Source organism: Canis lupus, chromosome 11 (genome assembly GCF_003254725.2).
Source record: "Canis lupus dingo isolate Sandy chromosome 11, ASM325472v2, whole genome shotgun sequence".
Lineage (NCBI taxonomy): Eukaryota > Metazoa > Chordata > Mammalia > Carnivora > Canidae > Canis > Canis lupus.
Genome location: NC_064253.1, coordinates 54,752,038 through 54,778,112, shown reverse-complemented (window position 1 = coordinate 54,778,112; position 26,075 = coordinate 54,752,038). Strand labels below are relative to the sequence as shown.

The 26,075-nt window shown below is 47.1% G+C and overlaps 1 protein-coding gene across 1 annotated transcript; it reads right to left on the bottom strand.

Annotated features, from left to right (window-relative positions):
- Positions 1 to 301: 301 nt before the first annotated feature.
- Positions 302 to 24,957, bottom strand: NANS (N-acetylneuraminate synthase). The gene is made up of 6 exons (XM_025431998.3): positions 24,718 to 24,957; positions 19,260 to 19,475; positions 6,741 to 6,840; positions 5,348 to 5,502; positions 2,216 to 2,482; positions 302 to 532 (listed from the first exon to the last, which is right to left on the bottom strand). The coding sequence occupies exons 1-6, from the start codon at positions 24,847 to 24,849 to the stop codon at positions 323 to 325; spliced, it is 1,080 nt and encodes a 359-aa protein (XP_025287783.1). The 5' UTR covers positions 24,850 to 24,957; the 3' UTR covers positions 302 to 322.
- Positions 24,958 to 26,075: the final 1,118 nt, after the last annotated feature.

The window sequence follows — 26,075 nt, the reverse complement described above, 5'->3', positions numbered from 1 at the left end:
GCTTAAAGAAGAGTACCTTATACAGCCAGCTCACACACACACACACACACACACACACACACACACCTGTGTACCCAACACAGCAAATGGACAACAATGATTTGCTTTTGAGCAAACCACCCCTTCTGGGCCAGCCAACCTGAAGCAGAGACTGGCATGTTTGCTCTTCGTTTGTATCCCTCCTACGGGTGTGACAGTGCCTAGACCAAAAATGTGTGTCTCGGGAGGATGAGTGGATGAAAGCCAGGTTTCTAAAGACCAGCACTCGTGTCCCACCTCACCCGACAGTACCAGCAGGCAATTCAGAGAATGGCACTTTATTTTAAGACTTGATTTTTTTGCCATGATTTTCTACCGATTCTTCCAAGATGGTGTCGTCTTCTTCAACAGTGACCAGGACCTTCTTGCCCACTAGACCAAAGATGTCTTCAGGAGGGTAGCCTTTGGGCTCACCCACCTTCACGGTGAGCATGTCCAATGTTAGAACAGTGCCTTCTGGAATCCTCACTTTGGCCACCACGGACTTGCCCAGCTGCGGATAAAATTAAGACTCAGTGCCGGCGTCATAGAAATTAACTGGCACGTGTTGTTTTATACCTAAGGTCCCTGACCAGTTTTCACAGGATACCCGGGGAGTAGTGACCCTCTTGAACCCTCGGGGCCTAGAAAAGTGTGGGGTGTGGGGTGTACTCAGAGGCTCAGAGGAGGGGCCTTTGGATAAACTACACAGGAAAGAGCTCAGGTTCTACAGCCAGAGCCAGGTCCAAATCCCCTTTAGGTGGGTACAAGCCATGGTGGAGTTTCTCTGCAAAATGGGAAATAACAGTGCCTTCAGCTTTGTCAGACAACTGTAAGGATTAGCAATAATAATGTCTGCAATCTACCCGGAATGCTCCCAATAAATAAAAATTATGATTACTTTTATCATCCAGTTCAATATCTCACTTTGAACATGGGAAACAGGTCCACAGAGGGCAGATAACTTGGCCCAAGTTGCAAGGAATGGGGATCCTGAGTTCTGGCCCAATGCTCTTAGAGGACACAAAACTTAGGGCCACCCTGCTCAATAAAATAAGGATATGGGGGGGGGGGGTCACAAGCCTGAGTATGCTGCTACTCAGAGGACGGGAAAGGGGACCATCTACAAAGGGGCAGACAGGCAGGTGAGGGGAATAAAGGGTACCGGAAGCTCATGACCAGACTTTCTAGGTCTTGTCCATAAATGCTGATGAACAAATCACTGTATCACTCGATATCCTCCGTGTAAGGGCCAAAGAATCAATTCTAAAGCTGCGTGCCAGGACAAAAGGTCAGCAGCGGATGTCATCAGATGACGCATCATCCTGCTGTATAACACTGTTTGCCCAGGGAGCTGAGAGACTCAAAACCAAATTAAGGGCTCAATTCTCCTTCTGCCCTTCTGGTGCAGTTCTCTCCCCTTCTCCTTTGCCAGGCAGTTTGTTGCCTTTTACTATTATTTTCATTTCCTGGTACATAGGCACCTTTAATTTGAGGGAAGCAATCAAGACCTACCAGAATAAAAGATGACCACATTCCTCATACATGCCTGCTGTTTGGTCTTTGCCTCCACCCAGACGGCCACAGCAGAATAGGAGTGCCTGCACTGTCGGCAGCCCCAGGACGCCTGGCTCTGTGACCAGAGGCCAAGAGGTTTAGGCCACGGTCTCCAAGAAGCCTAGATGGTCAGCAAGCCAGGCAGTATTCCTTGGCCCCACCATCCCATCTGTCTGATGGTCAGTGCTGTACAGCCACACTGCTCCCCGGGGAAGATCCGTATCATCCTCCATCAGTGACAAGCCACCGCCCCGCCTATCCAGGGCCACCTCTGCTTACGGATGCCTCCTTCTCCTGCTGGCCTCATGGAACCCTTCTGCCCAATTGTCTCTCAAGGCTCACCTACTCCAAAGGAGTAGGACTTCACCACCCAAGTGTCTCACAAGGCAACCCTGCCCCCCTGACAGCTCCTAGAGTCTAGAGCCTCAAAGGCTTCAGAGGCTTGGAGGAAAACTGCAACACGATTCTAGGAGACTGCTGAAACTACTGATGCTCCCTTAAGTGACATGCTCCTCCTGCTGCTAATATGACCCCAGACTCTGTGGGTCAGCCTGGGCTCAGGCAAGATGAATACCAACTCTCCTGGCAAGTATGGTCACTCCCAAGACAGTGGAGCCCAGCAGGGTTGTGGAGAACCCACCTTCTCGTTGCAGGCCATCTCACAAGGCAGCAACTGCTTGGTCGGGGAGCCCATGGCCCTTTCCACGAGGCGCACGGACCGCACCAGCTCAGCCAGCTCTCCGGGCTCCAGCGAGGCTGAGTGATCACTCCCCTTCCACGTCTTGTCCAAAGTTATGTGACGCTCCAGCACCTTGGCACCCAGAGCCACTGCGGCCACAGATATCGCTATGCCTGTTTCATGCCCAGAATACCCTATGGGAATGTCAGGAAAGAGCTTCTGATATTCCTTCAAAAAAAAAAAAAGGGGGGGGGGCGGTTAAATATTGTAGCATTTTATGCACACAGTGAAGAGTCAGGCAGATCTAGGCTGGAGTCCCAGTTTAGCCACTTACTATTTGTGCAACTACAGGCAAGACACTGAAGCTCTCTGAGCTTCTAACTCCTGACATGATATTGGTACCTGTCCAGGGCTGCTCCAAATGCGTGAAAAGCACTCAGCACACTGGAATGCTCCAAAAATAATGGCTACTCTCAGCAAGAATGCACTCTAAGAATGCTTCACACGGCACAAACCACCTGGAGTAACAAGAGAACTATAACTAAATACCTAAACTCAGTCAAAAAACATCTGCCACATTTAATTAGCCTGAGCTGCTGAAAGCAAGTGTGCTGTATGCACAAATATCGTCATCAATAATATATACAGCCCAATCTCGAAACAATCCTTTGGTGGAAATGCTAAATAATTAACTAATTTGTGATCTATAATTCACTGAATGCAACAGCAGACATTCGTCAAGCGAGTCCTGTCATTGAGGCAGACCAGAAAGCTTAAGTGTAGTAGAAAGACCCAGATGGGTTTTTTTTTTTTTTTAAGATTTTATTTATTAATTAATGAGAGAGAGAGAGAGAGAGCGACAGAGACACAGGCAGATGGAGAAGCAGGCTTTATGCAGGGAGCCTGACATGGGACTCGATCCTGGGACTCCAGGATCATACCCCGGGCTGAAGGCGGCGCTAAACTGCTGAGCCACTCAAGCTGTCCGATGGGGTTTAATATAAGATTAGGACAGCTGAGTGGCAAAGGCCACAAAAACCAGATTAGAGGGCATATAATGGACAAGGCAATAGAGGCTGCAGGGTCAAACGGCTGGAATATGAGTGAGCTGGGCCCAAGATGCGGGGGTTGGGTAGGCGACCAACCCTCACTGTCCTCCAGTATCAGGAGAGGATATTACGGCACCCTGGATAAAAATGGAAGGGTAAGGGGGGTTGTATCCACAGAGAAAGAAAACCAAGGAAAATAATCTGGAGTCACGTAAGGCAAATTGTTGATGATAGTAATCTCTGTGGGATGAGATTACAGAGAATGTTTATATATCTCAGAGCTATTTGAGTTTAAAAATCACATTTAAAATTTTTGAATGATATAATTTAGAGATGAGTGAGAAATGGAGAAAAATCTATCACCTGGGAGAGATAGAAATTTAGGTAAAAAGGTAGCAGTAGGGACGACTGAGTGGCTCAGTGGTTGAGCATCTGCCTTTGGCTCAGGACATGATCCTGGTCCAGGGATCGAGTCCTGCATGGGGCTCTCTGTGAGGAGCCTGCTTCTCTCTCTGCCTATATCTCTGCCTCTCTCTCTCTGTCTCTCATGAATAAATAAATAAAATCTTAAAAAAAAAAAAAAAAGGTAGCAGTGTCAGTTTTCAAAAAGGCTCATTTTTTTTAAATATGAAGAATGTATAGCAACATATCTAAAAGCTTACACTATCGTGGAAAAAAAAACCCAAGAATGTCAAAATACTGTACTACCAAAAGGAAAATATAAAAGGAAACTTGTTAATTGCAATACTGGGATTATGTGTCTGTGTCTATTTAGAATTCCACTATATAACTATAGTGGTTTTGTATGATAATTACATATACATGTTTCTAATTAAGTTAAGCTTCAGGTGCTACAAGGAGAGAGGGGTGGAGGTGGCCTGAGACAACAAGAGACAAAAGATTCTAGATCCAGCTTTGCCACCAAGGTGCTGTGAGATCTCACGCAGGTAAGTCATTTTCCCTCTGGGACTGGATTTCGCCATCTGTAAAATGACTGAGGTGGAGTAGACAAAACCCTGGGAGAGAGAAAGCTCCCTCAAGACCGTTACTGTGACCAGTTTGAGCCTCACCGAGGCTCAGAATTACAGGCAGAAAATAACAGAGCCAGCAAATAGCACAGATCAGGAAAAGCCAGAAGTTTCAAGAAGGTCTCCTACAACTCAGTATGACGAAAGCCCAACAGATGTTTGTACACCAGTGTTCCTACCAGCATTCTTCACAATAGCCAAAAGGTGGAAACATCCTAAAAGTCCATCAATGGAGGGATGGATAAACAACATGTGCTATATACACACAATGGAGTATTATTCAGCCTTAACAAGGAATGAAATGCTGGCATGTGCTATAACACGGAGAAGCCTTGCACACAGTGTGTAAGTGAGAGAAGACAGATACCAAGGACACATAGTGTATGATTCCACTCAGAGGTCTCTAGGGTAGTCAAATTCCTAGAGACAGAAGCAGAATGGTGCCTGTCAGGGGCTGTGGGAGAAGGAAATGGGGAGTCAGTGTTTAATGGCCATAGAGTATCAGTTTGGGAAGATGGAAAGGTTCCAGAGATGAATGGTGGTGGTTTAATGTGAATGTTCCTAATACCACTGAACTACACATCTAAATGGTTAAAATGGTAAATCTTATATTTTATCACATACACACACAAAAAAACCCAACATACTAAGAAAGGATATAATTAAGGAATTCACAGAGGAGGGACCCCTGATGATCAATACATATAGCATAAAAAATGTATATATAGACAATTATGAGAGCTCGCACCTTGAATTTCAGAGTGGGAAAAATTAAGATTGGTTTTAAGAACATTTAATTTATAATCACCCTCTTTAGAATGTACCTGCTTCCTTAACTGCACAGTTGGTTCTAATTTGATTCTCTAACAGCAAGATTGCCAATGGATGTTCAAATGACATGAAGCATGTCAAGACAGGTGAGAATTTTGGCTATAAGAAAGGCCCCATCTTTCCCACAGTAAATGGCCCAAGAGATGCCATTTTGCTATGGCCTCATCAGACCACGGCCTGCTCACCGTGATGACGCGCAGGTTGACGTCCTCAGGGAGGAGCGGGTATGCACTGGTGCACTGGAGGAAGCAGAAGTTGGGGTTGAGAGGCTTCACAATCTGATAGACTTGCTTCATGGTGTCCATCGACTGCATTCCACTGGAGATCACCATTGGGCGGCCTGAGTGACCCAACACCAACACCGTCATCACTTTCCCTTTCCGGGTTCTGACTCTCCCTCACGCATACCCCAGCTGCTGGTCTCATCATTCATATGAACTCCAAAGACAGCTCGCAAACACTGTGCCAGCCATTGGCGGGGGGAGAGGGGAGCGTGGTGGACTCCTGCCCTCGCCGCTGAGGAAATGTAGACTCCCCTCGCCCCCAATATTATTGTCTAGCAAAGCGAACTGAATTCAGGGGGCAGAGGAACTCCACACCCCTCAGAGAAACATGAGCACCTCAGTGGATTAAGAGGCTGCACAGCAGGGTAAGGCGAGCACTGCCCCCCCAACTCAACGGCATGAGTACGTGTGAGGCCCAGAGCTGCCATCTCCCCGCTGTGTGGTCCCCACATGCCTCACCTGCGAAATAAGTATAAAGCATCATATTCCTCAGCCATTAGAAATGACAAATACCCACCATTTGCTTCAACGTGGATGGGACTGGAGGGTATTATGCTGAGTGAAATGAGTCAATCGGAGAAGGACAAACATTATATGTTCTCATTCATTTGAGGAAATATAAATAATAGTGAAAGGGAATAGAAGGGAAGGGAGAAGAAATGGGTAGGAAATATCAGAAAGGGAGACAGAACATAACGACTCCTAACTCTGGGAAACGAACTAGGGGTGGTGGAAGGGGAGGAGGGCAGGGGGTGGGGGTGAATGGGTGACGGGCACTGAGGGGGGCACTTGACGGGATGAGCACTGGGTGTTATTCTGTATGTTGGCAAATTGAACACCAATAAAAAATAAATTTATTACTAAAAAAAAAGTACAAAGCATCATAATCATATAACCTGCTTCAGTCCCAGGGTTGTTATGAGGATCAAATGAGACGATTCATGTTGCAAAACCCCTTTACAGACCATAACGTGCAGAGGTTAGATGTTATGATAGACATACAGACTATTTCTCAAAGTCTGAACTTCCTCTAAGAAATTCCGTATACACTGCCATATCCTCAATTTCATATAAATAAAAATAAAATAATTTTTCATTTTTAAAGTTCTTATAAAAATGGGCTTATCCTTAACTTCTTTCCTTTCAAGACAGCACACAGAAAAGTAGGAGTATATGTTAATTGAATAGAGGTTTCTAATGCCTTCAAGGAGACTCCTTTAGTGGGCTCTACTACAGGAGCAAAAATGAAAAGATTTGGAACTTCCTCATTTTAGGGCAAAAGTTAAACACTTACCTTTTTTGGCTGTCTTTTCCAGATAAGGAAAATTATTAGTGTCCCCAGATCCAACTTTGAAAAACGGAACATTCAGCTCATGCAGAAACTCAACTGCCATCTATAAAAATCAAAGAAGGAGCTCTTTTTCACCACTGTTCAAAATCACTGTCCTCAAGTCAGGCGAGGAGCCACAGACAAACAGAAAATCCCTCCTCTTGCCCAGCAAGAGGGCCTCTCACAACAACCTGAAAGCAAAGGTGTGTTATCAGTCATTTCATTCAAATTCCAACGTTCATTCATAGCCACCCATCTGTTTGTCCAACAAACACTGCATGCTGGCCTGTACTGGCCATGAACTCTGCAAAAGAATCGGACCCCAGGCCAGACCCTTCCTTTTTCAGGTGCCCAGGGTCCAAACGCAAAAGGGTTATGACCTAATCTTGATCCAGAAATCCAGGTGGTGAGAAAGTGAATGTCCCTCAAAGGCCTTACCCTTTATCTAAAACCAAACAGCCAGGAAGAGAGGCCCTTTCAAACCTTGCCCCAAGTGGAAAAAATGGAGCATTTTATGGCTCAGCCCTGACACGGTGATCCACAGGTGGCAGGGCCCATCAAATCCAAACCCTCTCAGCCCCTAAACCAACACTGCCCACAGGAAAAACAAACTTCCATCACTTTTTTTTTTGGACACATCACTGCTTAAGGTTATCTGTCGAGGGCCCTTCACCATCCTTCGCCCCCACCAGGATTCGTTAATAAGACTCAGGATCAGGAAATTGGCAAATGTCAACAAATGCTAACAGAATCAGCAGGTTGCAAGTTTTAAGAGTAAAATCTCAGCTTGTTATCAAATTATAAAACTCCCCCAAACTACCTCTTATTACTATTTTTAAAAATTGGAGTTGGAAATCAGAAGTGGGGAGAATCAAGGTCTCAGAATGTTTCCAAATATCTAAGTTTGATCTGTTGTAAAATGCTGCCTGGGTTTCAGAAGTAGGTTTGGGGGATGCCTGGGTAGCTCAGTGGTTGAGCATCTGCCTTCAGCTCAGGTCATGATCCCAGGGTCCCGGAATCAAGTCCTGCATCGGACTCCCCTGAGGGAGCCTGCTTCTCCTACTGCCTATGTCTTTACCTCTCTCTGTGTCTCTCATGAATAAATAAATAAAATCTTAAAAAAAAAATAAGTAGGTTTGGAAGGCCTGATTGGCTGGGTCACTGCTTCTCACACTTTAATAAATGTACCTCGATCTCCTGGGGATCTTGCTCAAATGAAATGCAAATTCTGATTCAGCTGGGTTAAGGAGGGACCCGTGGGTCTGTGTTTCTATTAAGTTCCTGGTAATATAGCCACTGCTGTTCTGTGAATCCTATTTTTTAAGGCATTAGGCCATCATGCCTGAAAACCCACATGAACCATGGCTAGGAACAGTGTGAGAAGGTCATTCTGCCAGCAGGCTCTTCAAATCAACCCACCGTTGCCTCAGCTTCCTTCCATCCTGCCTGCAGGTGATAAGCTCCTTCAATCATTGGCCACACGCAGAGACTAACTTTCCTCGTGTGTAAATCCCCTAATATCATGAAGGTGAGAGCTGCCGGGGAGCCAGACTCAGTGGGTAACCAGCCAGTGAACAGTTCACAGGCAGTTCACAATGCCCTGGGTCCAAGAGACACGGTGCAGCGTGGCCTGAGTGCCCCCTACACCCAAGCCTGCTAAGCTAGCTTCGCTGCGGTTCCTGCCGTCTGCCCTCTGCTGGCTTTCCCCCTCGCCTCTCTTGTCCCCTCCGTGTTGTTCTCTCTCACCCTTCCTGTTTATGTGTGTCTCACCAGCTCTATGATGGAAGTGAAAAACACTCCTTCTAATGGGTTTACTGAACAAAGTCGACCTCTCCTACTTTTCTCTATCTGGCAGATGGAGAGAGTGTTTTCTACTGTAAAAGGGAAACCCTATGCTAAGTTTCCTTCTCTCACAACGTCAACTCTGGAAAACTGTGTGGAGATTCCTCAAGAAGTTAAAAATAGAGCTACCCCACGACCCAGCAATTGCACTACTGGGTATTTACCCCAAAGATACAGATGTAGTGAAGTGCCGGGACACCTGCACCCCAATGTTCACAGCAGCAATGTCCACAATAGCAAACTGTGGAAGGAGCCACGATGCCCTTCGACAGATGAATGGATAATGAAGATGGGGTCTATATATGCAAGAGAATATTACCCAGCCATCAGAAAGGACAAATACCATTTGCTTCAATGTGGATGGACCTGGAGGGTATTATGCTGAGTGAATAAATCAATAGGAGAAGGACAATCATCATATGGTTTCATTTATAAGGGGAATATGAGAAATAGTGAAAGGGACTATAAGGGAAAGGAGGGGAACTGAGTGGGAAAAATGAGAGAGGGAGATAAACCATGAGAGACTCCTAATTCTGGGAAACGAACACGGGGTAGTGGAAGGGGAGGTGGGCGGGGGGATGGGGTGACTGGGTCATGGGCACTGAGGGGGGCACTTGATGGGATGAGCACTGGGTGTTATACTATATGTTGGCAAATTGAACTTCAGTAAAAACAAATTAAAAAAAAAACAAAACAAAAACAGTGTTCAACTTCTGCGAGAAGGGCTTATCAGATGACAAATCCCCAAGGGCACAAAGAGGAGAGGCACAGGGTGAGCAGGAGCACGGAGGGGTCAAACGCAGGAGAAACACTCCACAGAAGCTCACCTGGGAGGGCTGGAAAATGGGCTGTGGCAGTCCTCCTGGAGACCCAGCCCCACCTAGTGGCGTTCCGAACACTCCACTTTGGAGTAACCTGCACAGGGTGGCAACTGCAGAGATGGTGCAGACAGACCCCAGACGGTACAGCCGTACAGCCGTGCCCAGGGCCCCTTAGGTGCAGTCAGCGCCACTGCCCCCCCACCTCGTTCTCCACAGGCTCTCGGGCTTCCCCTAGGCCTGCTCACCCCGCTGTCCAACCCTTTTCCACGTCGGGGTACCGTGCAGCCAGGCAGCCTCACAATTCTCCCTCCCTCCCACCCCAGCACGAAGGCTTTCTCCATCTGTCTAAAAGAAGCCCTACCGACAGGGCCTTCCCTGCGCATCCACGGGCTGACAGGTGCAGGAAAGGGGCCCACCAGCAACCTGGTTTCAGTGAAATGCTGCACTGCTCCCTCTTAGACGGTCCCCAATAAAGACACTCGTCTAGCTTTTTTTAATCCCAGTGTTTCCCAAACTTATTCAACTCAGAATCCTTGTATATTAGAGGGGAGCGGGGGGAGACAGGCTTTATTACTAATAATTAATTGGTAGTACTTAATTATCAATAAATGAGACTCGACAATGTGTGGCCACAGAACTCCCTTTCCATGTCATGACCCACTGATCTGAGGGGTGACAAAAGCAAGAAGAGGAACTGGGATTTTTCTAGAGCCCCTTCCCCATCCTCAGACTGTTGAGGTCCTGTGGAAAATGGAAAGAGGGCATCCCACAGGGCAGCTCTGATAGGACAGGGCACTGGTGTGCGAGGGCAGCATGTCTTTCAGGGGCCACCCCGACGGTCATGGCCTTCATTTGCTTTCTCCATAGAACTCTCCATTTAGTCCTAAGGAACTCTGCTCATTTCAGCCCTGTTCCATGCACCTCTCTGCAGCATTGACCAGGTGCCCTGGTAGTTCTCTCAGTCTTGATACAATTCCACCACACTGTAACCTTTCCTCAGCATACGAAGAACACCCTGGGACAGCACACAGAGTGGAGAAACCAGGCACTGGATAAATGGCTACCGTCCACAAGGAAGTCAGGGTGGTAAATACTCGGAGCCACCTGCCAGGTAAACACAGAACAAGGGACCAACCCACTTCCAACAGCCAGGCAGACAGGACATGCTGGTTCAGGAAAGGGACCTGGCCAGCAAATTAACTCTTAGAAAGACTCTTAAGAATGCATTTCCCCTCACTGCCTCTGCCCAGGTCAGCCAGGAAGATACTTGGGAACAAATGGCAATCCTAGGACAGAGAAGCCTCCCTGTCCAGACAATATGAGGCAAAACAGCTCCAAAGGGTCCTAAATAACAGAACAGCTATCATTCGGTGGATGCAGATTTTGTGCAGCCCTCACATCTGACCTCTCACCACAGCCATGTGGGGTGGGCATCTTTATTATCTTGGTTCCTTTTTAAGATTTTATTTTTTTATTCATGAGACACACAGAGAGAAAGGCAGAGACATAAGCAGAGGGAGAAGCAGGCTTCTGTGGGGAGCTCGATGTAGGACTTGATCCCAGGGCCCCAGGATCACGACCTGAACCAAAGGCAGACGCTCAACTGCTGAGCCACCCAGGTGCCCCTATTCTGTTTTTACAGATGGGACACTTGTGGCTCAAATAGGGTTTCAATGATGAGCCTGAACCCACAAAGAATCAGCACCAGAACCCGAACTCAGAGAGTGTGGCTGCAGAGCATGTGTCGCACATGCCAACAGAAGGGCTTCCTGGGGAGTGGAGGGAAAGGAACCAAAGGGTGAGGCCAAGAGGCAGACCCTGACCACCAACACCCAGGCTCTTCTCCTCTCCCAGCTGCTCCTGCTTCTACCTCAGGGCCACTTGGGGGTAAACGACCTACACAAGTGACTTTTCCTAAGCAAGCCTCACAGATGCACAGAGGTGCTCTCCCTCCTTCAGAGTCCACATCCGGGTGCCTGGCAACGTGGACCGAGGAGGAAAGCCCTCATCCCAGGTGCGAGTGGCCTTGGTGAGATCTTCTTTGGCTCTGCATCAGAGTGGGGAGAGCCTCTGGACGGCAGCCTGTTCACACACAAAAGGGAACTGAGGCCCAGAGAGGGCAGGGAGCCACCAAGCTGAGATAAACTTACAGCAGAGCCAAGGCAAGAAGGCCAATGTCCTGACACTCCGTCTGGTTGCCCTCCTTAACGGTAAGCTGACGTTTGCTCCAAGCTGGCTGTGTGCTACGCTGTGTGTCAACAATCATGGGTAATCCTCACAACAACCCTGCAAGATGGGTTCAGGTACTAACCCTGCTTTGCAGCTGAACAAACAGAAGCACAAAGAGGTTGAACCACTTCCACAGGGGTTCCCCACGGATGACAGCAGCAGCACCTTCAAACTCAAATCTTAAACAGGTGACCATACAGCCTGGGTATGCACCATTCGGCCTGGGGCCCCAAAGGTTTGGCTCTTTATGCTCTTACAAATGACTATGGACTCTACAGGGTTTTTGCTTATGTAGGTTCTATCTCCATCTACTCTTATTTATCGAATTAAAAGTAAAACTAAGGAATTTGGAGTGTTTTTAACTTTAAAGTTTTAATTTTGAGATAATTATAGCTTGACATGAAGCTGTAAGAAATAACACACAGAGAGCCTATGCACCCAGCACCCAGTTCCCTCTACTATGGTGACACCTTGCAAAACTAGAGCATAAAATCACAACTGGGTAAGGGATGTTGACAGAGTCTGCTGGTCTTATTCAGATGTCACCATTCTTACACGGATGCACTTGTGTGTGTGTGTGTGTATCCAATTCTATGCAGTTGTACCATACGCACAGAATCATGACTGACTACCAAGCTGACAATACAGAACTGTGCCATCACTCCAAGGCTTTTTTTCTTTTAAAGATTTTATTTACTTATTCATGAGAGACACAGAAAGAGAGAGGCAGAGACACAGGCAGACGGAGAAGCAGGCTCCACGCAGGAGGCCCGATGTGGGACTGGATCCCGCAACTCCAGGATCATGCCCTGAGCCAAAGGCAGACACTCAACCGCTGAGCCACCCAGATGTCCGCTCCAAGGCTTCTATAGCCACGTCCACTTGCCTCCCTTCCCTTCCCTAACCACTGACAACCATTCATCTGCTCTCTATCACTGTAATTTTATCATTTCAAGATTGCTATAGAAACTAAATGGTAGGGCAGCCCTGGTGGCACAGCGGTTTGGCGCCGCCTGCAGCCCGGGGCGTGACCCTGGAGACCCGGGATCGAGTCCCACGTCAGGCTCCCTGCACGGAGCCTGCTTCTCCCTCTGCCTATGTCTCTGCCTCTCTCTCTCTCTCTCTCTCTCTCTCTCTCTCTGTGTCTCTATGAATAAATAAATAAATAAATCTTTAAAAAAAATAAGAAACTAAATGGTATAGTATGCAACCCTCCGAGACTGGATTTTTTACTCAACGCAATACCCTGGAGATCCATCCAAGCTGCAGCATGTATCAGCACTTCATTCCTTTTTATGGCTGGAACCATTCACCTGCCAGAGAACTATCTGGGTCGTTCTAGTTTGCGGGCTATTACAAATAAAGTTGTTACAGACATGCGTGTACAGGTTTTTCTGTGAACTCTAAGTTTTCATTTCTTTGGGGATAAATTACCAAATGACAGACACCTGGCGGGCTACATGATGAGCACATCTCTAGTTTGTGCTGCTGTTTTTTTTTAGGTATGTAATAAGTAGTTATTTTTTTATTGAGCTATAACTGACACATAACAATGGGTGTACACCATGATTTGATATGCATATACATTGTGAAATGATTACCCCAATAAGTTCAGGTAACATCGGTTTGGCACATAGGTGCCAAAATTTTTGTATGTGTCCAGTTTATAAGGAACTACCAGTATACTCTGAGTGAACTGTGATAGGATACCACATGCGAATTGTATTAAAATAAGGTTGTGTTCAGAAAAAGGAGAGCGCCGTATTATTTTGCCAAGTGATTATACCATTCTACATTCCCACCAGCAGTGTATGAACAATTCATTTGTTCTGTGTCCTTGCCACTAGTTGGTGTTATTGTTACTTTTTGTTTTAGCCAGACTGATAGCTCTGTGGAAATACTACATTGTAGTTTAAAACAGAATTTTTTTAAGACGTTATTTATTTATTTTAGAGAGAAGGCACTAGCTGGAGAGGCAGAGAGAGAGGGAGAGGGAATCTCAAGCAGACTCAGCACTGAGCATGGAGCCCAGGGCAGGGCTCAATCTCACAACCCTGAGAAACGACATGAACCAAAACCAAGTCAGACACTTAACTGACTGAACTGCCCAGGCACCCTTAAAACTGAGAAATTTTTTAACAGACAAGCACATAAGAAAAAACATGAATTGGAGGTCATCAAAATTAAAGATGTTTGTGCTTCCAAGGATACTGCCAAAATGTGAAAAGACAACCCAGAGAATGGGATTTCATGTATCTAAGGACTCATATCTAGAATATATAAAGACAAATAACCCAACTAAAAATTGGCAAAGGATCTGACATTCTTCTGAGGAAGGTATACAAATGGCCAAGAAGCACATGCAAAGACGCTAAACAGCAGGGAAATGAGAATCAAGACCACAATGAGATGCCATGTCACACTTGCTAGGATATCTAGAATCAGAAAGTCAGATGGCAACAAATGTTGGTGAGGCTGTGGAGAAACCGGAACGCTCCCACACTGCTGGGAGGATTGTAAACTGCTGCGGCCACTCTGGAAAACGGTCTGGCAATTGCCAAAAGTGAAACAGAGAGTTACCATATCTCTCCCAAGAGAATAAAAACACGTCTAAACAAAACCTGTACAAGAATGTTCATGGAAGCATTATTCCTAATGGCCAAAAAGCAGAAACAATCCAAATGTCCATCAACTGATACGTGGGTAAAAAAAAATGTAGCATATCCATAATGTTGCCTAATACTCAGCAATAACACAGAGAGAAGTGCTGCGGAGAAAGGCTCTGACACAAGCACAACACAGATGAACCTTGAACGCATTACTACGTGAAAGGGGCCAGTCACACAGAACCACATACTGTCTCACTCTGGTTATCCCAGCAGTCACAGGTGCATCTCACAGACAGAATGTTGAGAGAATCCAAAGGACTGTATGCATCATGATCGTGTTTCGATGAAGTTCAACAGCACACAACACTATCATGTTTAGAGACATATGCTTGTGAGGTAAACTTTTTGCAGAAAAGCAAATAAGTGACAGAAAAGCCCAAATTTACAGAGCCAGAAAGATAAGTGGTGGCCTAGGGCTGGGAGGACAGAGGGGATTGAGAAATAAATGACTAGGAATGGATACATGATAAAAATGCACTGAAGTCAACTGTGGTCATGGCCACCACAACTCTGAATATACTAAAAACAACTGAATTGTTAACTTTAACTGCTGAATCGTGTGGTCTGTGAGAAGAGTGTTACTAAAACACAAGAGCACACAGCACACCTTTCCTTAGCCAATGCTGGGAGAATGATGCCACGCAGCCTCTAGAAAACTCCACTATACACTTGGGAGAGAATGCCAGTAAAAAAAAAAAAAAAGGCAAATCACCTCAGAGTATCACTATGAAACCAGTTTGGACCTGGTGGACCTTTTGAAAGGTCTTCTGATTCCCCCAGGGGTTCCCAGACCCCACTTTGAGAACCACCGCCACACTCCTCCCAGTACTCTCATTTGTTATTGTTGCTTTCTGGTGTCACTGCAAGGGAACTCCCATGTGACTTTCTTCTACTTCCCCTTTCTTTCGTCAGGTTTTAGAAAAACTGTCCTAGGGAAACAACTACGTGGTAGAGGACAGGGGAATGACTACACCACCGAGGCTAATTATTTTTATTATTTTATTTTTTAAAGATTTATTTATTGGGGTGCCTGGGTGTCTCTGCTGGTTAAGCCTTCAGCTCAAGTCATGATCCCAGGGTCCTGGGATCGAGCCTCACATCGGGTTCCCTGCTCACTAGGGAGCCTGCTTCTCCCTCTCCTCCTGTCCCTCTCTTCCACTTGCCCTCTCTCTCACTCACTCTGTTTTCTCTCTTATTTATTTGAGAGAGAGTGTGCACAAGTGCATGCGCCTACAAGCTAGGGAGGGGCAGAAGGAGAGGGAGAGAATCTTTTTTTTTTTTTTTTAATTTTTATTTACTTATGATAGGCACACAGTGAGAGAGAGAGAGGCAGAGACACAGGCAGAGGGAGAAGCAGGCTCCATGCACCAGGAGCCCGACGTGGGACTCAATCCTGGGTCTCCAGGATCGCGCCCTGGGCCAAAGGCAGGCGCTAAACCGCTACGCCACCCAGGGATCCCAGAGGGAGAGAATCTTAAGCAGACTCCCCAGTGAGTGTGGAGCCCTACATGGGGCTCAATCTCAGTACCCTGAGATCATGACCTGAGCCAAAATCAAGAGTCAGATGCCGAACTGACTGAGCTACCCAGGCGTCCCAAGACTAATTATTTTTAACAGGTTCAGGACTTAGTCCTCCAAATGAGAGTGTTTCTCAAAGTCCTTACTCTGGGAAAGACTGTAGGCTTATTCCAAAGGCAACACTAGGGATGATCCAGAATATTGCCATAAGCTTTGGAAATTCTCCCTAGAGCTTTGCAGGCCCTGTCTCATTACTGACTTGTTACTACGTCAATCAGACCAAAAGTTTCACGTTTGGGCACAAGAAGGATCAGTAGTTTCCTGAACCCAAACCTGCCCTCTGAGGATGAGGGCTTGGCTGTCTCTGAGTGCCTGAGTTCCAGAGGACTGCCAAAGAGCAATCCCAAGATGCTGTGAACTCATAGTACATGAAGTAAGCAAGCACATCACCAAAACAAATGTCACTTTCTAGGTGTGACTTTCCTTTCACCAGGCACTGACTTAGCGTGTACTGGCATGTACTAAGATCAGGATGGACTAAATGCCAGGATCCGGGTTCACAGTGAACACACAGTGCCCAGCCTTGAGACGTGTGCTTTACGTATATGGTCTCACCTGCTCCAGAAGACAAGCCTGCATGTTAGGTATTTTAATAATGCCTTGCCCTTTACCTATGAGGAAACAGACCCAGAGGTTAGTGACTACTGACACCTTCCTGTGAAATGGGGATAACTGTCCTATTTGAAGAGGTTGTTAAGAGGAGCAAATGAGTTGATATGTTTAAAATACTCAGCATAAAACTTGGTACCTCATAAATACTCAAGAAATATTAATTAATGGTAGGGCCAAAAACAACACCTAAGTCTTTCAGATCCTAAAGCACATGTTCTTTCCTGCTTAAGCTTTTGTGATTTACAGATCCTTTAAGGATCTGATAAAAACCACTAACCCTCTCTTTGGTTTGGCTCACTCATTTATTCCTTCAACAAATACCTCCCAATCACCTACTGCATGCCAGGAACTAGGGATGCTGCGGGGCTAGCAGTCTGGTAGGGAGATGGTATAGTTCACACCCAATCAGACAAGTACCGAGCATCAGGAGAACACAAGAGGAGGCACCTGAACCAAGCAGGGGAATATGAAGAATTTCCCAAGGATATGCTACTTGAGCTGGGATCAGGAAAAAGCCCCGGAACTCCTCAAGGAACACTTTCCTTAAAAAAATCCATCTCCTGGTCCCCAGAGCAGCTCTCGGGCCCAGAGACTCTCCAGCCACTGACATCAAGGTGGTGAAGAACAAGGGGGAAGCCCAAAGGCCCTGCTGAGCTCCTTGAAGCCACACACACACCTGGCCTGATGCCCAGGCAGAGTTGAAGGATTGAAGAAAGCACACAGCACCAGGCATCAGATCTGCCTTCGAGACCCTTCTCCTAGCTATATGACTTTGTACAACCTTCCTGGCCCCTCTGAGCCTCTATTTCTTCAGCTGCCGAGTGGTGCAGAGTAAGGATAAGACATTTACTGTAAGTGAACATGCTTTGTAAGCCAGAACTTATCATTCAAAAGTAGGAAATTATGATCATCAAGTGTACAACTGGATCCAAAGAATGTCATGCTTACGAAAGCTGCAAATTAAGGGATGAATCTGTGCTAGAGAACGGAGGCCTGGACTTGTCTCCCAAAGATGCCTAGGTTCTCTGCCTCCCTACCCCATTAAAACTACAACAGCCTAGGCTAGACTTATGTTTCTTTTCAACTCAATTTACAGACATATTTTGGGGTTGGAACAGTGACACAAACGGTCAGGGAGGCCTACAAAAATGAACCGGAATTGCTTCAAATAGTCTAATCGACTACAAGCATTCCAATTGTTTCAAGAGCCATAATAACGCTTGTAGGTTTTATCTAATCATCTATTTCTGCAAAGCTATCCTATGGAAAGAACATAAAATACAGAAAAATTATGTTCATCTCAGTATTATTAATAAGCACAGAAAAATGAGAGTAACTTGCATGTCCAAAACTAGAGAAATGGTTAGGTATGTTATAAATCCTTTAAAAAAGTATTATATTGCTGGGGCTCCCAGGTAGTGCAGTCGGTAAGCATCTGACTTTTGGGTTTCGGTTCTGGTCGCAATCTTGGGTAGTGAGATTAAGCCCCACATCAGGCTCTGTGCTCAACATGGAGTCTGCTTAAGTTTCTCTCTCCCTTTACCCCCGCCCCAACTGTGCATCCACCCCCCACCCCGGCCCGCCGCAATAAATAAATAAATAAATAAATAAATAAATAAATAAATAAATAAATAATTTTTAAAAAGAAATATTACATTGCTATCAAAAGCTTTAAGCATGGGGTACCTGGGTGGCTCAGTCAGTTGGGCGACAGACTCTTGGTTTCAGCTTAGGTCATGATCTCAGGGTCGTGAGATGGAGCCCCACAATGGGCTCTGCACTGAGCTGAGGGTGAAGCCTGCTTTGGATTCTCTCTCTCCTCACCCTCTGCCCCCCCGCTCACTCAAGCCCATGTGCTCACATGCGTGTGCTCTCTCAAAAGATAGTAATAAAAGTTAAAAAAAAATAACTTTAAGCACAAGACGTGGGGACTGAGATGTCAATTATATCTCAATAAAGCTGGAAAAAAAGCCCAGATATGGATAAAAGCTTGTGGTATAATGTTAAATGGGAAAAGCACACACAGAACTAAATATTCCCAAATGTTGCAACCAGGCAATAAAACATGCACATAAAAAACTTCAGGAGGAAATCTGTAAAAAGAGCCACCAGACAGGGAGCATGGGTCAGTTTTTCCTGTTTCTAAACTTCCTATGATATTTATTATTTTTACAATTAAAATTTTGACATTTGAAAAAGAGTTCATGAGGGAATCTCAAAGAGTCAGGTCACAGAGCAGATGGGACCCTCTTGGGTCCCTGGCACTGGCAGGAACCCTCCCCGGATGTCAGCATGACCATTCTGTGAGCCACTCAGGACAACTACTGATGCCCCCCACCCACCCAAATCTGCCACGGCCACTCAGCAGGGGCAGATCCCTATCAGAAGGGAAGTTTCCTGATTCTTAGTCCAGGCCACTTTCTGCTGGGAGAAAACTGGTCTGGTTGGGGTCTCCCACAAGCTTAGGGGACTCAGGGATGTTAGTGTGGCTGCCCCCCTCCTCCCAAAAACAACTTGTTTGGAAACTTCTGGTACTCCTCCCACCAAATCTCACCGGGCCTCTGCTCCCCATGGCCTCCCATTTAGTTAGGCACTGATGCAGTTAATGTGACACGGAACTCTAGGTCCACAAAGCACAAGAAAAGTCTCAAGTGAGCAAATGCTGGAGCTGACTCTGGGCCAAAAGCCACCAGGCACCTGTAGCAAATGACAGCAGCCCTATGAGGACTCACCTCATCCATGCCCGAGGCCGTGAAGAAGATGCCAACCTCCTGAGCGTATCTCTGCAGCTCCCTGTACTGCTCGTGGCTGAACTCCAGGTGGCGCTTGTGCTCCCCGTACGTCTTGCCCCAGGAATGCTTGGACGTATAGGGCCTCTCCAAGGCTTTCCGATTAAACTTGTACTCCAGCTCGCTCTTCTGGAACTTGGCACAATCGGCCCCACACTCCTGCAACAAACATACAACACACCTGTCGTGGATTCTCAGAGAAAAGGTAAATGTAGGAGTAAATGCTCTGACATCTGTATCTTTAAAAATAAGGCCAACTAATGACAGGCAAAGAGGAACAGGAGAAGCAAGAAAGTCTCAAAGGAAGAAAAGGCTGGGGATGGGGCTCTCCCCTATTTTCCCCCCTTAAAATGCAAAAGGAACCAAAAAATGGGCACTTTTTTCCCCACTCTGTTTTATATTAAAAATAATTAAACAGTTAAGGAAGATTTTAAGTTGGATAACTCAGCAGAGGACAGCAAAACGAGCACTGGGCCAGAGTTGAGAGGCAGTCAGGACCTGACCCTCACTCTTGGATAAGTCACTCCCGCTCTCAGGACTCAGCATCTCCATCTCCATACACAGCTGCCCTGGGCTAGCTCCAGGACCTGCAGCTGTTCTGAGGAGCCCCTCACGGGGCAGGAAACAACTCTGCTTTTGCTGTTTTGCACTTGTGCTTTTCTGCATGGCATCTTGTTTGAACAAGAGGTTCTGGGACAAAAAGTAAACAAACAAGACTTAGAAAGGCCTAGGCCTTATTGAACAGAAGCTATAACATAAAAGCTTGTTCAAGTATAAAATCTATAATTCTATTGCCAATCAACCCCCAATCTCTCAAAACTGCTTTTTAAAAAAGATTTAAAAAAATAAATAAATAAAAAATGAAAAAGATTTTATTTATTTATTTGACAAAGAGCACAAGCAGGGCGAACAGCAGGAGAAGGAGAAGCAGGCTCCCCACTGAGCAAGGAGCCCGATGTGGGGGCTTGATTCCAGCACCCTGAGCCAAAGGCAGATGCTTAGGCAACTGAGCCACCTCAGTGTGCCCCTCAACCAGGTGCCCCTCAACTGCTTTTAAAAACCATTCAAGGAGGGGGGATCCCTGGGTGGCTCAGTGGTTTAGCACCTGCCCTTGGTCCAGGGCACGATCCTGGAGTCCCGGGATCGAGTCCCACGTCAGGCTCCCGCCATGGAGCCTGCTTCTCCCTCCTCCTGTGCCTCTGCTTCTCTCTGTGTCTCTCATGAATAAATAAAATCTTTAAAAACAAAACAAAACAAAAACCATTCAATAGAAAGATTAAGGAAAATCCTCTAAAGTCTCTAGCTCACTGACATTTCTATAGACAGAGTTATTCACATTGCTAAAAACCTCACTTCCAGAAATATCTGTGCTAGCAGTGCTGTTCCCACTCCTGGAAAGACCACAAGATGGCATGGTCAGGAAGGTTCAAAAAACATGAGAAATGAAAGTGACCTTGGGCAACAGAGTTCTCATTGTCTAGAGGAAGATCCCCCATCCCAGAGAAACCTGAGCAAAGCCGCACAGTGAGTCTCTGGCAGAGCTGGACAGATCGCTTTGCTAAGGCTGCAGAACGTGTGTCTCCTGGCCCATGACTGCCACCTGGAACCCAGCTATGCCAGGCCACCAGCAAACTAAGGGGGGAGAGGTTCACAGAGCATTGCTTCCACCCCTGGCTTCTCAGCTCTAACTCGAGGAGTGAACTTACCTTCAAAAAGTGAAAGAGCGTCTTCTCTGGGCAAACCTTTCATTTACAGAAAGAAGATAGATGTGAAGTAGCAGAAACTATTAGAGACAAGAGGTCAGATAAAAATTCTACTACATTCCACGTGACAGCAGTTGTCTGGGGAGAAGAGCAGGTTCTTTCTTTTTCCTCCACTTCCTTCCTAAGACTCAGTGATTTCTTTCTTTTACTAAAAAAGATTTTATTTATTTTTATTTGAGAAAAAGCAAGAGACAGAGCAGGAGTAGAGGGGGCAGGCAGAAGGAGAAGCAGAAGTAGACACTCCTCCCCACCTCTACCCGGCTGAGCAGGGAACCTGATGAGATGCAGGGCCCTGGGATCATGACTTGAGCCAAAAACAGACACTCAACCAACTGAGCCACCAGGATCCCTCTTTTTATTTTTTATTTATTTTTCCTCTCTCTTTTTTTTAAATTATTTATTTTAGAGAGAACATTCACAAAAGGGGCAGAAAGAAAGGGACAGAGAATCCCAAGCAGACTCCCAGCTGAGCCTGGAGCCGACCCCAACTGGTGGCAGTGGGGAGGGGAGGGGCATGGGCTGAAACCTAGAACGAAGGGCCAGTCACTTAATGGACTGTGCCAACCAAGCACCCCAAACTGAATTACTTATTAATCTATTTCATTCTATGGTAAACTCCAGGTTCAGAAAACACAATCACTGTCCCTGTTTTACTATAATGCTGATGGTTTCTTTGTTCAAGTTTTTATTGATTCTCTCCTGGCAAAAAGAAAACAACAACAACAACAACAACAACAAAACACCCACAAAAAAACAAGCAGCAAAACCCCAGGATCTAAGGTGTGATGGGCCAAGGTGTGATGATCACTTTGCAGCAAAATTTGGAAGTTAAAAGTATATTCAATTAGTAAATCTCTAATTATGTTTACAGTTCATATATATTATATAATTATGATGGTATATTTTGTTGTAGGAAAATAAAAACAACTGAACTCAACTTTAAATATTGCAAATAGATTCATTTATTGTATGAGCAACTCTGGGTAATTAAACATGGGAATGTGACTATTTGGCAACAAAGACTAAAAAAAAAAAATCCTAAAATACAAGGATTTCAAGATATTCCACTACTTTAAGTTTAAAAACAAAAACACAGGGACGCCTGGGTGGCTCAGCGGTTGGGCACCTGCCTTCAGCTCAGGTCGTGATCCTGGGATCCAGGACAGAGTCCCACATCAGGCTCCCTGTGAGGAGCCTGTTTCTCCCTCTGCCTATGTCTCTGCCTCTCTCTCTTTCTCAGTCTGTGTCTCTCATGAATGGATAAATAAATCTTAAAAAAAAAAAAAAAAAAAAAAAACACAGGACGCCTAGGTGGCTCAGCGGTTGAGCATCCGCCTTTGGCTAAGGTCGGGATCCCCGGGTCCTGGGATCCAGTCCCGAATCAGGTTTCCCTCAGGGAGCCTGCTTCTCCCTCTGCCTGTTTCTCTGCCTCTCTCTCTCTGTGAGTCTCTCATGAATAAATAAATAAAACCTTTAAAAACACACACACATACATTATAAAATAAGTGAAACTGAAGCCTAGGGAGGAAAGAGCACCTGCCCAAAATTATTCAGCTAGTAAATAGTTATCTTCACACCAGTCCAGTGCTCTTTCCATTGTACCACAGCCTCAACCTCTGCATTTTCCTCCCCTCACCCCAGAACTAACCTCCACAATGAAAAGAGAAGGAAAAAAACTTTGTTTCTATGGCTTCAATGTCTCTGGGGATTTTTACAACCTCAGAATTCAGAGTTCTCACCTCTGAATTTATAGGGAACATAAATTAAGAGCAGGAACTACCCCTCTAGAAAATAATGTTACCACACAAAGGCTTATGCTCTCCGGTTAGGAACAAACCTCTGCAGTCCAGTATTTTCTAGCTGTGTGCCCTTGGGCAAGTCACTTCTCAGAGGGTTTAAAATGAAACCAATAGGGGCACCTGGGTGGCTCAGTCGGTTAAGCATCTGCCTTCAGCTCAGGTCATGATCCTGGGGTCCTGGGATAGAGCCCCACATCAGGCTCCCTGCTGAGCAGAGACCCTGCTTCTCCCTCTAGCCCCTGTTTGTGCATGCACTCTCTCTCTCTCTCTAATAAATAAATAAAATCTTTAAAAAAATGTGAAAACAATAGCATCTACCACATTGTATTATAATAATGAAATGAGATGGTGCATTTAAAGCATTTAGCCCAGTATCTGATAGAGTAAGCACTTAGCATTCAGTTGGCTTCCATAAAAGCAGAGTTAGTCCTGAACGAAGAGCAAGATAAATACCTAATCACAATTAACGATATTAGGTGAACACCTCTGACTGAAGGGAGGGGGGAAAAATATGGGAGTGAGCCATCCTTAAACCCAGAAATCACAGCACAGACCTCATGCTGGGGACTAAGGTCACAATAAAAACACGATAGTCCCCCATTCAAGGGTTTCACAGTTGAACAGAGAGAGCAAGGAACTTGGACAGTGACAATGCAATATGATGGGAGCAATGACAGGGGCCCAGCCTTGAGGGAAAGGGTTGGAAAAAAGCATCCAAGTAGACCTGGACAGGAATGGAAATTTGCCGGGGTTCCTGGGTGCCTCAGGTTGGGCTTCTTTCTGCCTTCCGCTCAGGTCCTGATCCCAGGGTCCTGGGATCCAGGCCCGCATCAGGTTCCCTGTGGGGAGCCTGCTTCTCCTTCTGCCTCTCTCTCTGTCTCTCATGAATAAATAAATTTAAAAATAAAAAAAAATTAAAAATCTAAAAAAAAAAAATTGCCAAGAGGGAGCAATGAATATTTATAAATCTATCGCTAATAGCTAACATTTATTGAGTCCTCTGTGCCAAATACTGTGCTAAGAGCCTTACATAAATCATCCCGTTAGATTCTTACAAACTCTATTAAGTACTATTATCAAGCCGATTTTCAAACGATGAAACGGAGGCTCACAGAGAGGTTAAGTAACTAGTCCGTGTTCACACGGCTGGTAAGTGGTGGCGTCTGAATTTGAATCCAGAGCCCTGACGGTTTCACCATTTCCTTTTCCAAACACAAGGAAAGGCAAGTGAGAGGAGATCACAGCAACTTCGGGAACTTCCGGAACTTGCTGGAAGTAATTCAAGGTCGCTGAAAGATGTCGGAGACGAAACAATGAGCAGGCAGGAAGGAACCAGGTCACTGAGGTCCTGAAGCCTACGGTGAGGGGTTCTGGCTCCACCCGCGGGCCGTGGGGAGCCACTGAGGCAGGGGTACGACCTCATCAAACCTGTGCTCTAGGAAGATCCTTCTGCCACCCGAAGGGGGCAAAGGACGGGTCAGGAGGCAACTGCAGGGATGCAGACAGGTGAGGAGGGTGGGGAGAGGTGAGGAGGACCGCAAAGATTTAAGAACGGACACGGCGAGCGGGACGCCAGGCCGCACGCGGGGTCCCGGGTCCCCGCCCCCGCCTGCTGTCTCCGGGCCCCGCCCCCGGCTCCAGGCCCCGCCCCCGCCTGCTGTCTCCGGGCCCCGCCCCCGGCTCCAGGCCCCGCCCCCGCCTGCAGTCTCCGGCCCCGCCCCCGGCTCCGGGCCCCGCCCCCGCCTGCAGTCTCCGGCCCCGCCCCCGGCTCCGGGCCCCGCCCCCGCCCCCGGTCCCGGTTCCTGCCGGCGCCTTTTCCGCCCCGGGCTCTGCCCTCACCTTAGCCGTGCGGATCATGCGCTTGGCCACTTCCAGGTCGCCCTGGTGGTTCTGGCCGATCTCGGCAATGATGAAGCACGGGTGCTGCCCGCCCACCCAGCGCCCGGGACACAGCTCCAGCTCCAGCGGCATCGCGGCGGCTCGGCTCGCCTCGCGCTCCGGCGCCGCACCGCCCGCCTCGAGTCCGGTCCGCAGCCCAGCGGGGACCACACAGCGGCCCCGCCGCGTCAGCGCCGCCACGTCAGCCCGCGGCCGCGCAGCCAATCCGCGGGCCCCAAGTCGCTCCCGCCAGCCAATCGGGGCAGGGGGCGGAGCCTGCGCGAGGTGGGCGGGGCGGCGGGACGAGGACGGCAGCCCGGTGCTCCTGAGCCGGGCCGCGGGCTCCCGGCCGGGCTGCCGGGGCGGTGGTGCTCGCGGCCTCCGCGCTCCAGCCGGGAGCCACCATTCCCCGTAGGGCAGTGGGACGGCGGGAGGCTGACGGCGGCCTCGGGCGTGGGGAGCGGGCTCCCTACGGTGTAATGGAAAAAACGGACTCTGGAGTTGGAACTGCGGAGCTGCTTTGAGCTCAGCCCCTCCCACTAGCCGGTTCTCGGTCGTGAACGCGTTAGTCTTCCTGGACCTTATTTTCCTTTTCCCCCAAATGGGAAAATTATATAGGTTCGCGACATGATGTATAGAAGGCCCTGACCACGGTACTTGTCCTGTAGTGAGGTTTCAATACGTGGTCTCCATTTATGTTCAGAAAGTTCACGAGGGGCCCCTGGGTGGCTCAGTGGTTGAGCATCTGCCTTCGGCTCGGGGCGTGATCCTGGGGTCCCGGGATCGAGTCCCACATCTGGCTCCCTGCGTGGGGCCTGCTTCCCTCTCTCTACCTAGGTCTCTGCCTCTCTGAATACATAAATAAAATCTTAAAAAAAAAAAAAAAAAGTGCCACTGACTTGTCCAAAGCCATCCAGAAATCCAGAGCAGAGCTCGGACCAGGACCCTGGTCTGCCTCTGGCCTTCGGCCACCGCAATTATGCTGTTAGCTTGCAGACAAAGTTCAGAAATAAGAGGCAGTTTGAAGAAAACACTGATTCTCAGCTTGCTTTACCCGAACTGATGAGCAAAGTAATAATAGAGAAAAGCAAGGAGGAGGCACCTCTGGGTGGAAGGTGAGAAGAGTAGGGTTTGGACACATTGGTATAAATATGTAAGTGAAACTGCCCACCAGGTAGGAGAAAAGGCAGGTTTGAGGTTCAGTAGAGGTCTGGGCCAGAGAGAACCCAGAGTCATTCTGAGTGAGGACAAGACCCAGGATAGGTAGACGGCTGGAAGAGAGGGCTTCCAGAGGGAGGAAGAGCGTGGAGGAATGAGCT